Here is a 15,089-nt window from a genome sequence, read left to right on the forward strand (position 1 = left end):
AAAAGGATAAAGCTCTTAATCTATTTTGAATATGTATGCATGTTTTTAGGTACAGCTGCAAATTTATTCACCAGTATATTATATGATGGTTATCTAAGCCCACCAATGCTTTGCACTGAATCTTGGTGCAACACATTTAGTGGTGATAATAATACACAATCAACAAGTGAAATGGTAAGTAAAAACTGATAATCATAGAATTTATTATTATTTCTACAAAAAAAAAGTGTATATAAATTAATAAAATGATTAGCTAATTTATTTATTCAAAACCAGGGAGAAGTAGACAAAATAGAAATTTTCGAGAGAAGGATTCTAAGATAGATACTTGGACCAAGAAAATCGGATGAGGGTTGGAAAATGTAGAAAAACAAAGAACTGTAACCCAAAACAGAAAACTCGCAGATGTCATATGAAAACAAAGCTTTTTATGGACATATAACAAGAATAAGCCCTAACAGACTAACTAAGAGGATTTTTGATAAATGAATGGAGATAAAACTAATGGCAGATGGTTCAAACAAATCAAAGATCTCAGAATTGGTGGTAAAAAACATGCAGACATAGAGAATAGTAACATATTCAGAAAGAAGGTACTCTGTCTCTGTGAAATTTTTTGATTATTCTCACACATATTTTTCTCATACTAGATTTTCAGTTATTACATAAGCAGTTTCCTAATTAATGTTCACTTTTTCTGCAAACATTTTTGTTGTCAATTTTCAGTCAGATCATACAATTTCACTCACCTGTGTTGACCTCTGTTTGTGAGATTGCTGGTTGTAATGGATAACCAGCAATTTCATATGTTCTGCCTTCAGAAAACATCTTATCTCAATGAAAAACTTTCCCTCTTGACATAACATCATTTCCCAAAGCTTTGTAAAGCTTTCTGTAACTTATCGTAGTATTCTCACAGAGTATAACTCTAATAGAGGTGGCATACTGTTGCTCTATATTTCTCAATTACTTTTTTATGACACCAAAGGAAAAGACGTTTTCACTTATTACACAATACTTGAGACTGAGAGGTTGTAAAATGATATGATGATTGGCTGTAGGGGTGGAAGAATTGATGTCAAAGATGATGTTTCTATGCTTACTGCAATTTTGCTGAGAAAAAATCAGTCTCATTATTTTATTGATTTTCTCATATGCCCGTGGATGTCATGCGAATGCTCATTAGCTTATATGTTATCCTGGAGAGTGAAATTTAATATATATTTGCTTAATCTGTAATAAATCTTTTCGTAAAAAGTATGATTCTAAATTTGTCAAAAATTTGGGTGAAATGGGAAGCACTGAGTAGAATTTAATTGTAATGATTGCATAAATGCAATCATACAATTAAGCTTAGAAAAAAAATGTGTGCAATAAAAAAATATTAAAATTGAATGCCCTTTAGAACAGAGAAATTCTACGTAATGCATTCCTTTAACGGAAAGGAGGCCATTAATTTAATGCTTTACAGTTTAATCTAATTCAGTGTTACGTCTATAACACTTGAAAAGCACTTAAGATACAACTGGTATTAGAGTTGCTTTCTCTAAGAGTAGTTTTATTAACTAAACAGCTAGTTCATTTGGAAAAAAGAATAATAGCGTTAAGTGTTAAGTTAATTTTTTACAACTGCCACCTGAATGTAGATAGGCTTAGGATGGTAATGTGCAACAGTATATTTGGTTCTGAATGAGCCAAAAGTAACCTCTTCACTTCTCAGAATCCAAACAAGCAAAGAACAATTTTTTTTAGAGAATGGCTATGTCATTTTGAAAGATCTGTTACCAGTAATGCATTAATCCACTTCATTTTCAGAACTAACTAAATTATTAATTCTGAAGCTTACAAATTTCTAATATTTTTTATCTGCAGTGAGGTGCTAAGCCTTGTATAGGTTTTTCATTTGGAGACAATGAAATCTACAAATGCTTTCAGATTCCATTTTGTTTACTGAATTTATAGTTTGAATTGTTTAATTATGTTGAATTTAATTGACGGGCTACCAGTGTATCAGTTATTATTGTGTGTTTTGTATGTCTCTCTCTCAGTGTGTGTGTGTGTATGCATGCGTGTGTGCATGCTCATGTGCATACACATACCCATATATGTGAACTTTTGCATATGCATAAATATAGTAACAAATAAAAATTAAAATAAACATGTAATTTTTTACATTAAAATTTCTTGTCATTTTAAGGAAGTATTGCAATCACGAAAAATTTCAGTTTTCAGGTTTCAACAGAAATATTCATTTTGACTAGTTTTGGCATGACATCTGTATGTACATATGTATGGATCTCACATAACTCAAAAATGATTAGCCGTAGAATGTTGACATTTTGTATTTAGGATTGTTGTAACATCTAGTTGTGCACCTTCCCTTTTGATTGCAATTGATTAGACTAAAAGTGTCCAAAAAAGCCCAAAATAAAAAAAAAATTGGATTTTGGACTTTTCTTAACTGTAGTAATAAGCCCTCATTGAGAGCTTTTCAATGATATATCATAAGTTGTACTTATTTTCATTGGTTCCAGAGTTATAGCCAAATTATCAGATGTTACTAATGAAATAAAATTTTATGTACTTTTCATTTTAAAAAAATGTGTGTATGTAATTTACTGGGTATCAAGGAAGTCATGTGATGTCTGCATCAGATTTTTATGTTACAGTTATTCCATAGTTTTTCTTTATAGGCAAACATTACAAGTGTGGGTAAATGAGTCGTAATATGTACTCCATACTTACTAAAGACTTATTTACAGACACTAAGTAGGACTAAAGAGAAAAAGTGGAATTCCCGAACAAAACCCTGAAATTAAACAAAATTGCTTTTACTTTTATGAACTGAAAATCATAAATTAAAAATCAAACTATTATTTCATTAACTTGTCACCTGCAATAAGTTATCTTCTTGCTTGTAATTATGAAAAAATACTAAAACCATGCTTTTGTTTATTAAATTACTATATTTAAATCACAGTACCCTGGTTAAGATGTGGTGCATTCGTATTGGTTGAAATTATTTACTCAAGTGATTAGTTACAAAATGAGGAATTGTGATTTGTTTGAATTTGGTCCATTTTATTTGGTTTGTTACTTTTAGTGCTGAGATTAGTGTAAATATACTGTTTCCACATGAGTCAAATGTAATCATATTATAAAGAATTATAACGAATAATAAATTATCAGTAATTATAAATTACTGATTATAAAGAATTCTGATTAGTTTGATATCAGTGTAATCTGATTTTCAGTCCTGGACTATTTGGAAGAGTTTAGTGTCAGAGCCAGTGAATTTAAGTGGAATCTGTACATGCTAGAATGAATGTAACCAAATAGTTTGGAGGGATGATCTTGAAAATTTGTTAATATTGTTCATGAAAGAATATTAGCCCTTTATCCCAGATTGAAAGGCTTCTATTTTAATAGAAAATATGGTTTTATTTGTGATTTGGTAGAGGTGAATATTATAATTTGGAGTAGGAACAATTGAATTATTTTTTTCACAAAATTGTAGAAAATAATTTACATAAACTAATGGAAAATTTAGAATTTTTAATTTACTAAATACTGGTTTACATAATTCATAATAAATCAGTAGCACCTAATAATGATTTGATAATCCTTTAATACCTAAAAATTTAGTTCAGACCCTGTGAAGGACTTCTAAAGTATAATGCATTTTAAATGACAATGCACAAATGTTATAACAACAAATGTGTAAAAAATATAAGATAATAACATTTTTACCATATTTTTTCTTGTAAGCAGGACATCACTGAATGTTAAATGGCACTTAAAAGTGCTGTCGATACATTTGACAAAATGTCAACTACAGTCATATTCAAGGAAACTTAAGAAAGGTTAATAAAATTAAAAAAATAGCTTTGAATTTTTATGGTACTACAAACAACATCCTATTAAATTTATATATAGTATATGTACACCAGTCCATCAAAATAGAAAGAAGATAACATTAACAATAGAATTTTTGAATATGATTAACCAACTTACATAAATATACCTGAAGCTGTGAGAATAGTTAATGAATCTAACAAAAGGGTTAAACTGCAGTAATGATTTCACTGTTATTACATTGTAATGAAGGGGACAATCCAGAAACATTAAATTCCAGGAAAAAATATAACTGGCTTTCAGTGCATAAACTACAGAAAATACAATACATGGAGAACTGAAAAATCCAGTATAAGTGCTGCATAAAGTAAAGATAAGATTTGAAAAAGCTGTTCAAACCTTCCTTTACAAAATAAAGAGTTTGTGTATTAAACGTAATTAAGAAATTGTCAATGAAATAAAAAATATAAAAAAATATGTCTCTTCACTATTATTGACTAAATGTAACAATTACTATACATTTTTGTAATATATGATTCTAGGTTAAACAGATAATGTATAAATCCTTAATATTTAATATTAGGCAATTTTCTTATGATACAACTCTCTTATCTGAAAATATACTAAAACTTGGCTTATCTAAAATTATTAATGAGAAATTAAAACTATAAACTAGGTTTAATTTTTTGTTCTATTTAGATTATTCATATTAGTCTACTGACAGTTTCATAATTTCCTTGTTTCCTAGTTCCTTTATTACGTATGATGTATAAATATTAAATGAGACAATAATTAAAATGTTCACTTACTTTTCCAGATTTTTAAAATAAATAACCTATGCAAAACATTATTTAAGCATTTTGTTATTTCTTCAAATCCGACTCTGGTTATCTGAAACATCAATCATTCAAAGTCTAGCCAACTTTTGTCAATTCAGTTAACTTAAGCTATACTTCATCATATGAACATTTTGCTTTATTTACTTCTTTGTTTAAACATTTCAGATTCGTAACTTCATTCACTACATTAAAACAGCAAGTGTCTCATATTCGACTAAAAATCTTTTAATACCGATCGGAAATGATTTTGCATTTTCAAATGGTTTCTCATGGTTCAACAATATGGATAAACTAATATGGTAAACCGCAACAAGCTAATGCTTGTATAAAAATATTATGATTTAAGTGTTCATTAATGTTTTGAGTATCATTTTTTTTCATACTTTGTTTTAGTAATTTTGTGTGCACTAATGTAAATTAATCAGTGTTCAAGACTTAGTAAAGGTATATTGATAATATTTCAATAAAAGTTTCTGTTTGGAGTTAGGTGCTTTATTTACTGATGTACTTTGGTCATTGTGGTCATTTGTGGCAGTGTTTAGTAGTAATGTTCTGAGTTTGGTACCTAAATAGAGTTTAAGCCTGACTAACTGCCTTACTATAGATGAACAGCCTATTTTACAACATTTAATATAAAAAAAAAAATAAAAAAATAAATTTAATTTTTTTTAAATTAAATTTTCTAATCTTTTAAATACTAGTGATATCTAATTCTTTTGCGCAGTATTTTTACCAAACAATATTCTCTCTTAATTCTGTATTCTGATCTTACCGATCTTGCCTTTTTACTTCCTTGTACGAAGTAAAGGAAGTATTGTGATCATGAAAAGTTTTGGTTTCCAGATTTCAAAGGAAATATCCATTTTGACCATCCCTAAATCCATTTTGACTGTTTTCAGCATGACATCTGTACATGCATGTGTGTACATATACATACATACTCAAAAACGATTAGCTGTAGGATGTTGAAATTTTGGATTTAGGACTGTTTAACATCTAGTTGTGCACCTTCGCTTTTGATTGCAATTGATTGGACTAAAAGTGTCCAAAAAAGTCCAAAATCCAAATTTTTTGGATTTTGGACTTTTTCTTAACTGCAGTAATAAATAAGCCCTCATTGAGAGCTTTTCAATAATATATCACAAATTGTACTTATTTTCATTGATTCCAAAGTTATAGCCAAATAAAATTTTAATTAATGAAATATTTGGATCTTAGGGGAAGGCACATCGGTTTGAATCAAACTTCATCTACCTTCTTTTTTTAACTTTTTTTATTTAAATGTATTGATTTATTAATAATTAACCTTTTATTGTAAAACCTTTATTAATAATAACCTTTTATTGTAAAACACTTTACAATGAATAATAAATAATTCAATAATAAAAAAATAAAAAAAAAAATAGTTATCAGAAGTTTTTAATGAAATAAAATTTTATATACTTTTCATTTAAAAAAAAAATGTATAAATGAAATTTAATAGGCATACTATGAAGTCCATGTGTTGTCCACATCAAATTTCTTCTTGTATCTCAATTCTTAACCCTGTCTCTTTTTTATTTCCTACAGTATTTCTAAGAAGTACAGTATTTCCATTCATTATATTTCTGCCTTATTGTTGTGACATTTATATTTACCGTATAGTATAATGGTCATCCTAACAAGAATAATTAAGAAATACATCTTACAAAATTTAATTAGTGTTCATGATACACTGTTTTAATATCAGTCCTGCAGTTGAAAGATTTTTTACACTGGAAAATTTGTTCAGTGTACATAATGTTTTCATTACACAAGAATGAAGAGCAGTTCTTTCAGTATAAGTGTAAAGTCAGGCATTTGATTAATTGTTATATATTCTGAAAGTCTCTGATTATACTATAAATAGAAAATCTAAAATTAGACCTATTAGACAATTGCACCTATTATTCATGTAATCAATATAAAGGTTACTTTATTTCATTCCTGGATTGTCAAGCTAGGGTGAGTGTATTGTTAATTGGCAACAAAAATCTGAATGATGACCATCGAGAAGCATTAGAATATGAGTGATATGATGTGACTCCAAATAATCAATCAATCTCCTACACAGGAAATTAAGCACTAACCTTCTTCACCATCCTAATGTATGAAGTGATAGTTATAGTAGGTTTTAGAATATGACAGTTCTTTGTGTGGAACTAATGATGTTATCCATTATTAGTTAGTTAGTCATTTTTAAGTGGATTTAAATACATTGTTGTATCTTTATTCTAATATTATTTCTACTAGAATAATTTAACTTGAGATGTGATGGTGAATTGCTTCATAGGAATTGCTTAGCTTGGATGATGTTTTGATTGCTTGTTCATTATGTGTACTTATTATACTGGATTTCACTGATATTTTGTAATCAACAGTAGAATTTCTATTGTCATTAGATTATTTTCAGAAGTAGATAAGGATTTTTTCAAAAAAATTATCAGATTACATTTAATAATATTCTACCAAAATATCTTGTATATTTTGTTTTAGGCAGATAAATAGAAAACAAGATTTTGGACTAAAAGTAAATGTGCTATATTCTACACCTTCTTGTTATTTAAAAACAGTACAAGAACAAAAAACAGCTTATGAAACAAAAAGTGATGATTTTTTCCCATATGCTTCTGATAAAACTGCTTACTGGACTGGATTTTATACTAGCAAACCGTCTCTTAAACTTTATGAAAGAAAAGCTAATAACTTTCTTCAGGTACAGAAATTATTTATAGCTTAACTAATTATTATTTTTTTTTTGTGGATGGTTTCTGTATGATTTTTTAGTAAAATAACAGTTTTCAGGATTCAGTTTTAAATTTCATCTTATTACCATCATCTGCAGATTTCAGATGTTAGCTGGGTCTCTTTAAAACTAACCTCATGACCTATATAAATAACCATTGCCTTTAATTTACAATCTTCTTTCATTCTTCTCCCCATATTCTTCTATTATCATCAACACAATATTCCTTGGTCTCCTTCATGGCACTTCTATCTTCTGCATCCTCCTAGGTATTCTCCCTTCCTCCATTCTCTTTATACATCCATACCATCTTATCCTTGATCTCTCAGTATTTCCTTGTAAGAGATCCTCCTTTTCTGTACTACTGATTAGTTTATTCTCCATCTTGTCCATCTATCATTTTCATGCTACTCTTTAGATACTTAATTTTACTTGCCTGCATTTTACAGATGTCTTTCTTTTTAAAATCCATGTTTCTGCTGCAAATTGTAACAAATGATAAGCAGATTTACAAATAAATGATATCATTTATAATTAATAATTTTGTGCGGAAATGAGCTCTTATTAACATTTTTAGCAAAAAATATGTTATATAAACTTTAGTAACAAAAACTTTATATACTGTAGGGAGAAACCTTCACAGCTTGATTAAACATGCAAAAGACTACATAAACAAAATAATAAAATGTATACCGTCTTAGGCCTTTAGAAATACCAGTTTATCATTTAAAACACCACGATAAATATGATTACTTGAAGGATCTTTCTTCTTTGTTTTTGATATTAGCATGAATGTTGCAAATTAATTTTAGTCATGAATATGAATAATTTGTGATTTGGTCAGAAAACCGCTAATTTGGAAGAAAATATTTATATTATTAATTAAGTTTATACAGGATGGGCAACATAAAACCGAACTCGTAATTTAACCGCTGCAGAATCGGTAGGTTATGTTGGAATGAAATTATATGAAAGATACGGATAAATGAAATAAGAAAAGCATAGAATGAAATTTAAATGTTGCATTTATTTGCATTATTGTTACAAAAGATGTTCAAAATGATCACCTTGGGCATCGATGCTCTTTGTGCTCAACTGATTATATTGAGAGTGATATGATGCAAAACGTTGATTTCTCATTGAACATTCACCTTCAGTCCATCAATATGTGGGGATTAGATGCATAAACTCTCTCCTTTAAGTAGCCCCAAAGTAAAAATCCCAAGTAGACAGTTCTATCTGTTCACCAACAATGTTTCCTAGAAGCCAGTTGCAATAATCAAGTCATTTTGGTTTTCTGTCTCCTTCAGTTGTCGCGCAGTTGTAACGCAGTATGATTTCAATTTTAATTCATGAAGAATTTTATGACAAGATGTGTATTTAACACCAGATTGTTGGGATAACTTGCATAGTGATTTTTTTGGACTGTCATTAATTCTCCTTTCAGTATCGGTAATGACCTGTGGAGTCCTAACAAAAGGTTGTATATTTCATTTTGCATTTGAAACCGAACCTTTTATACAACATTTTTTAATTAAATTGTGTATGCTACTCTTTGCTGGGATAGTGGTATTCTGAAATTTTTCTACAAATACTTGATGTGATTCTTCAAATGATCCAGAACGAATATAGGCCTCAACTATAGCTATCCTTTCCTGGATTGAATAAGGCATTTTACACAAACACAACTGTACTCACAATACTGCTTTGCAACAAAACATGTACTGCACTGACATGCAACCACCTTATAAACAGTAGCAACAAGCAGTAGTAACATATACATCCACTAGTCGTGCTAGTTGTGCGAGAGTCTTTCATAAGTAGTGTTGGGTACTGGTTTCATTATGGGTTTGGTTTTACGTTGCTCACCCTGCATTATTATAATTATATTATTATATGTTATGTTTATATTATTAATTAGATGCAACATTTAAATTACAATAATCTTGAACTCAATCCTAAATGATACTGAGAGCTTTGGGTTTATGTAATCTTGGTCCTTCGAGAATTTACTCTTAACTGATACAAGAACATATTAAGAAAGGGAACTAAAAGATCTGGTCATGATTAACAGTTTATTAGTAGTTAAGTTACCATATATGGCACATCAAGTACCACCAAAGATGAAAATAAGATCAGTGCTAATAATTGAAGATCAAAACTCATGGTGAATATAAGCCGCTTTTACCATACTTATCAAATATCTTAATCTAACTTACATTACAAAAATATATAGGTTTTATAATTTCTTCTATTATTATCACATGATGTAGCTACTGTTTTCCAATATCTCTAGTAGCTATCAGTTCATTCATTTCTATAACTATTACTCCTTTCCTTTCTTTCAATACCTCTTTCTTCCATTTCTGCCTTTGTTAAGTATATTTTCTCCCTCCAAGAAATGACTCGCTTCTTCTTTTTGTTGCCTTCTCTTTCATTTGGATTTGGAAGCTTTATCAAATAAAAACACCCTTTCCATCTTTCTTTTTATTCTTTCTCCATCTCTAACATGTTACCACCTAACATTCTCTTCAGAAAGTTCTATTTTTTCTTTTCTCTTTCTTTTATCTATCCCACATAGAGCCTACCTGCTTGCACCATTGTCTCCTTGATCACTCTGGTTTACTTCATTATACAAAATCTTTTCTCTTCTACTGTTTTTTTAAAAATAAAACGATAGTAGATAGGTAGGAAGGATTCTTTTGTTGTATCTTCTCTCTTTGGATTTAACCATACCATAACCTTTCTCCTTAAATCACAAGTTCCGTCAGACTTCAAAAAGAGTGTTATTGTCATGATACCAGAGAAAGCAGGAGCAGTAGAATTCAGAACAGTTAGCTTAACTACTTGTGCATAAAAAATCTTAACTATAATTCTGTACAGAAGAATTGAGAAGAGAGTGGAAGAAATGTTAGGAGAAGACCGATTTGGTATCAGGAAAAGTATAGGGACAAGGGAAGAAATTTTAGTGCTCAGGTTAATAAAGGAAGATTTTTTTTTTTTTTGTTTAACCTCTGGATCCACCATTAGGCATGATTCAGAGGATATATTATAGTTGCAGTATAATTTGTTATAACTAAAACTCAGACTATTGTAGCTATTTAGTTTTATTTTATATGTATATATATATATATATATATATATATTAGTTTCTTCCTGATCTAAATTTATTTAGTTATATGTACTATGTTATTTAGTTATAAGTACTGAATAATTATATTTTTATTTATGTGTATGCAAGATCTTTTTTTAAAATTTTCATTAGTGACTTATTAAGATTACATTTTTAAGTCTAAATGTGTAGTCTTGAGCAAACTCAGGCCAACCATTCCTGAGATATGTGGTTAACTGAATCTCGACTACCAAAGAACACCAGTATCCACAATCTAGTAATCGAATTTGAATAAAAGCAGTTACCATATAAAAGTAACCATTCAAATTACGAGGATTCGAACCTTAGAACTTTCAACTTCAAAATGAGTTTATTTGTGATAACGAGTTTATCATTAGACCAACTCAGTGGATTGTGTACAAGAATTATTAAGAATAATTTTTTCCTTTTTTTAATTGTCACTTATAATTAATACTAGTTTCCTTAAAATGAAGAAAGCATTAGATATATTTTTTTTCTAAATTGGTTAGAAATAATTTCAGTTTGTTTATTATAAAGTAAATAATTATTATTCATAATTTCAAAGTGATTAATTGTGTGCATGAAATTAGATGATTAATTGAATTCTATTAATTTATTTTAATTCTAATATTTACTTCTGGAATGTGAGCCATTGAATCATAGAATTGTTATTTTTAAATAAAACTGTTATTTAGCACTAATATTTAACGATTATTAGTCGGTAACTATTTGTTATTGCATAAAACGCAAAATGCTTTGGCTCAAATTTCTATTTACTTGAATTAATTTATAGATTATATGATTTAGAGCTGTCTTAATTTACTGTTTAAATGATTTTTTTCTAATATATGTAACTAATATACATTACTATATTATTTAATAATGTTGATTACATAGACCTATTTCATGAATAAGTATTTTGTCATTTGTGTCAAACATTCTTATAGATATAAATATTATAATTGTTATTTTTATCCTACTTTCTCAATTGAAAATAAAATTCTACTATAGCCAATTTTATTCAGAATGAGACAAAGCCTGGGTTGAGAAAATGATGATGGCTTAGCCATTAATATATTACTACATATTCATTTTAACATACTAATTTTTTCTCCATACAAAAAATATAAATGAAATAAAATTTAATTTTTTACTTCACAGTTGTCTAATTAATTTTATTTAAAAATTATTTTTCTATGAAAAACCCAATTATTTGTGGTTTAATGTTAATTTTTAGTATTAAATGCAGTGCTCATGAAGTCAACAGAAAACAGAAACACGAATACAAAATAAAGCTTAAAAGTTTAATCTTAGTTCACCACAAAATGTATCAATTTAGGTTTAAAAATGCTTGGTTTGGTTCCGTACAGTAAACTGTCATTACCCAATGGTAAGGTATTAAAAAACTTAACCACTAAATTATCAAAATGTCTCTGTCTGGTTGTGGTGTTCTTTTAGTTTCTTTTATTAACTTTACTTAATAGAATAATTAATTAAATATTTGCAATGCAATTGTATCTGAAAGAGTTGTTGATATGAAAATAAAATTAGATATGAAACTGTAGAATTGAAAATATGATCTACATTGAGAAGGAGCAGATAAATAAGGATGCTGCCACCATCTTTTTTTTAATTTGTATGTTGATCTCAAATTTTCTGGAAGAAATTGAAGGAATCGTACAAAGAAAGAGAGTAAATTATTATTTAAGTACACAGATGATGTGGTTTTTAGATGAATTAGATCTTAATTAAATTGTTTCAAAATGGCAAGACTAATAGAAAATTATTTGGAGAATAATAGAATTTAGAGTGAAAATGAATGTTAGGAAAACTAAAGCACTGAGGTTAAGAGGCAATAAGCCAATAAATGTGTGCACAAAAAAAAATTGAGTAATTATAATAGGCCTATCAAACTTTTATGCTGAAATTATTAATGTGATTACCTATTTTTTCTTATTATAATTGTTTTTCTAAATAATTGGTAAACTACTCAGATACATCAGAATCAGCATTGCAATTGCAGATCTTTCGCAAAAGCAACTGTTGACAAATAATATATAATGCCTTTGCAAGATTTTAGAATATTGTCAAGGACTTTCTTTCTTTTTTGTAGAGTTTTACACAAGCCACTGGTCAGGTACTGACTGGACTCTCTGTACTCTTACCCAACTTAAATCATCCTTATCAGAAGATAATAAGTGGGATTATTATAAATAATCTACTAGATTATTTAGAACAGTGTTTAATGTGTTTTCACTAACTTTATTAATACTCAAATCAATAGTTAGGGAAATTGGTCAGTAATTACCTATATGATCCAGAGGTTGAATCCCTGTCAGGAATGGCATTTTCACACACTATAAAATTGTTATTTCATCTCATCTTCTGAAACAATACCTAATGGTGGTTCCAAAGGCTACAAAAAAAAATGACCTATATGAGATCTATCTTCCCTAAATGAGAAGGAATCATACTGAAAATACTCTTTTAATAAATTTAAATAAACTATGAACAGCCTTCAACATATGCTTATTATTTATTTGCATAATTTTATAGTGATGGAAATAATATCATCTACATCTGAGCTGGGCTCTTTAGCTTTCTTTTGTGAATTTGCTTTATTCATATATTTATTTATTTTTAATTTTCATTAAAGTCTCTGCCAAAGGTTCATACATACAAGTGTCGTATTTATTAAAATCATCTTCAAATTCCAAAGGTTTTCCATTATGTGTAAGAACTTTACCTTGAACCTTGATATTTTATCAGTATAAACATTAATTCTAGTAAAGCATACATAAAGTATTTTTTGTGCTTTATTCCTAAGATTGGTTTTATACATTAAGAATTAGTTGCAGAATAATTCTTATGTGTAGAGTTTAGTTTGCAGAATTTTAAATTGAGATCAGAGGTAGTTTTATATATATTTATTAATTGTGATTTTTGCACATAATGAGAAGAATTTAGTAGAATTCAGAGCAAGATACAAGTATAAAAATTCTACTATACGTCTTCTCTATGCTGACCACTAGTTCTACTATTAAGAGAAGACAGCAGGATGTAGGGGAAAGTGGAAGTCCTGTAAAATACTGTTGTATGATTATTTTATTGTTTTTAATTTTTCTTAATTATTATAACAGTATAATGTATTAGTAACAATACCTAGAAACAGACTGTCTGTGCTATTAGGTGAGCCAGACATGGTGAGTGAAATGGACTCTTTAACATATTGGAAATTTCAAGATTTAACCAACTTAAGTCATATTAAAATTATTATTAATCCTATTATCTACAATTCTGAATTCCAGAACAATGTTATGCAATAATAATTAACCTTAGAAGTATAACGCAATTAACTGTTGCACAGTTGTAAGAAACTGGAATTACAATTTCACCATATGACAAGGGGCTGTATAATGTTATGTTATTCTGGAAAGTAAGTTATGCTAAATCATTTAATAAAACTTTTTCTGTTAACTTGATATTATTTTATGATGTTATTATTAATGTTAATCTTATACATGTAACTGTGAATAAATGCATAAACAAACACATTTTAATAGTTTTCTCTAGTACTAGTGAGTTTGAGTCTGTATCTCAAGGAACAATACTGTTATCATCAGTAACTTAATTTAATGATAATAATAATTTGCCTTCCTTTTCATTTTTAAACCAAGTTTTTCTTAAATTTGTTTCTAAAAATTATGCTGATAATTTCTCTAATATTATAACAAATGTGACTGCTTGGCTCATCCTCATCATCATCTACTGTTCTGCCTAGCAGCAGATCCCTTATTCCACCACTGTCTCCATCCATTTCTGTCCCAAGTCTTCTCCTTCATCCACTTGTAGTTTCCAATCTTCATCTCCTTTATTAAATTCATCCTTCTTCTTTGTTCCTTCCTTTCTCCTTTTATTGACTCTTCCAATGCAGTTGTCAAGATTCCATGTCCTCTGACCACAAATCCTAACTGGTTCTTATCCATTTTATTTATCTTCATTTCCCTCTTGAGATTCTCTAACTTTCCATTCTGTAACAAGGTCTTGGCTTTCCAGGTTGCTATATGCAATTGTTACTTTAATTTCTTTTATATTTTTCCTGGAGATCTGAATGAGAAGCTATTTTAACTCTGGAATATTTTACAGAAAAAGCCAGCAACATAGGGTAATGCAAGGCATTATCACTAGTATCTAGCGATAATAATAATAACACTGTGGTTTTTCGTTGTTGTATATTCTAATGATGCTGACTTCCAGAAGAAGTTACTCTGCTTTTGGGGGGCAGTTTCCCACCCCCAGGGCAATAGAGTGTCCTGTATCCAGCACTGCTCATCTGCCCTGTGTTGAGGCCATTGTAATAGGAAAATTCTTTATACCAGGAGTAACTCGTCCCTTTATTCATTAAACCGCTTGTATGCTACTAGCAGTTGTTAATATATACAATTGTTGCCCTCTCCCTACCACAGGAAGGTGAATATAAAAATTTTCCCTTCACCAA

General features: G+C 28.8%; 1 protein-coding gene across 1 annotated transcript in view; it reads left to right on the forward strand.

Annotated features, from left to right (window-relative positions):
* Positions 1-15,089, forward strand: part of LOC142321270 (lysosomal alpha-mannosidase-like) — a 60,493-nt gene that overhangs the window by 36,144 nt on the left and 9,260 nt on the right. Inside the window, exons 6-9 of the mRNA XM_075359268.1 lie at positions 50-174; positions 4,860-4,993; positions 7,209-7,428; positions 13,732-13,794. Coding sequence (XP_075215383.1) covers positions 50-174; positions 4,860-4,993; positions 7,209-7,428; positions 13,732-13,794 — 542 coding nt within the window. The remainder of the gene's footprint in view (positions 1-49; positions 175-4,859; positions 4,994-7,208; positions 7,429-13,731; positions 13,795-15,089) is intronic.

Source organism: Lycorma delicatula, chromosome 3, assembly GCF_047948215.1.
Source record: "Lycorma delicatula isolate Av1 chromosome 3, ASM4794821v1, whole genome shotgun sequence".
Lineage (NCBI taxonomy): Eukaryota > Metazoa > Arthropoda > Insecta > Hemiptera > Fulgoridae > Lycorma > Lycorma delicatula.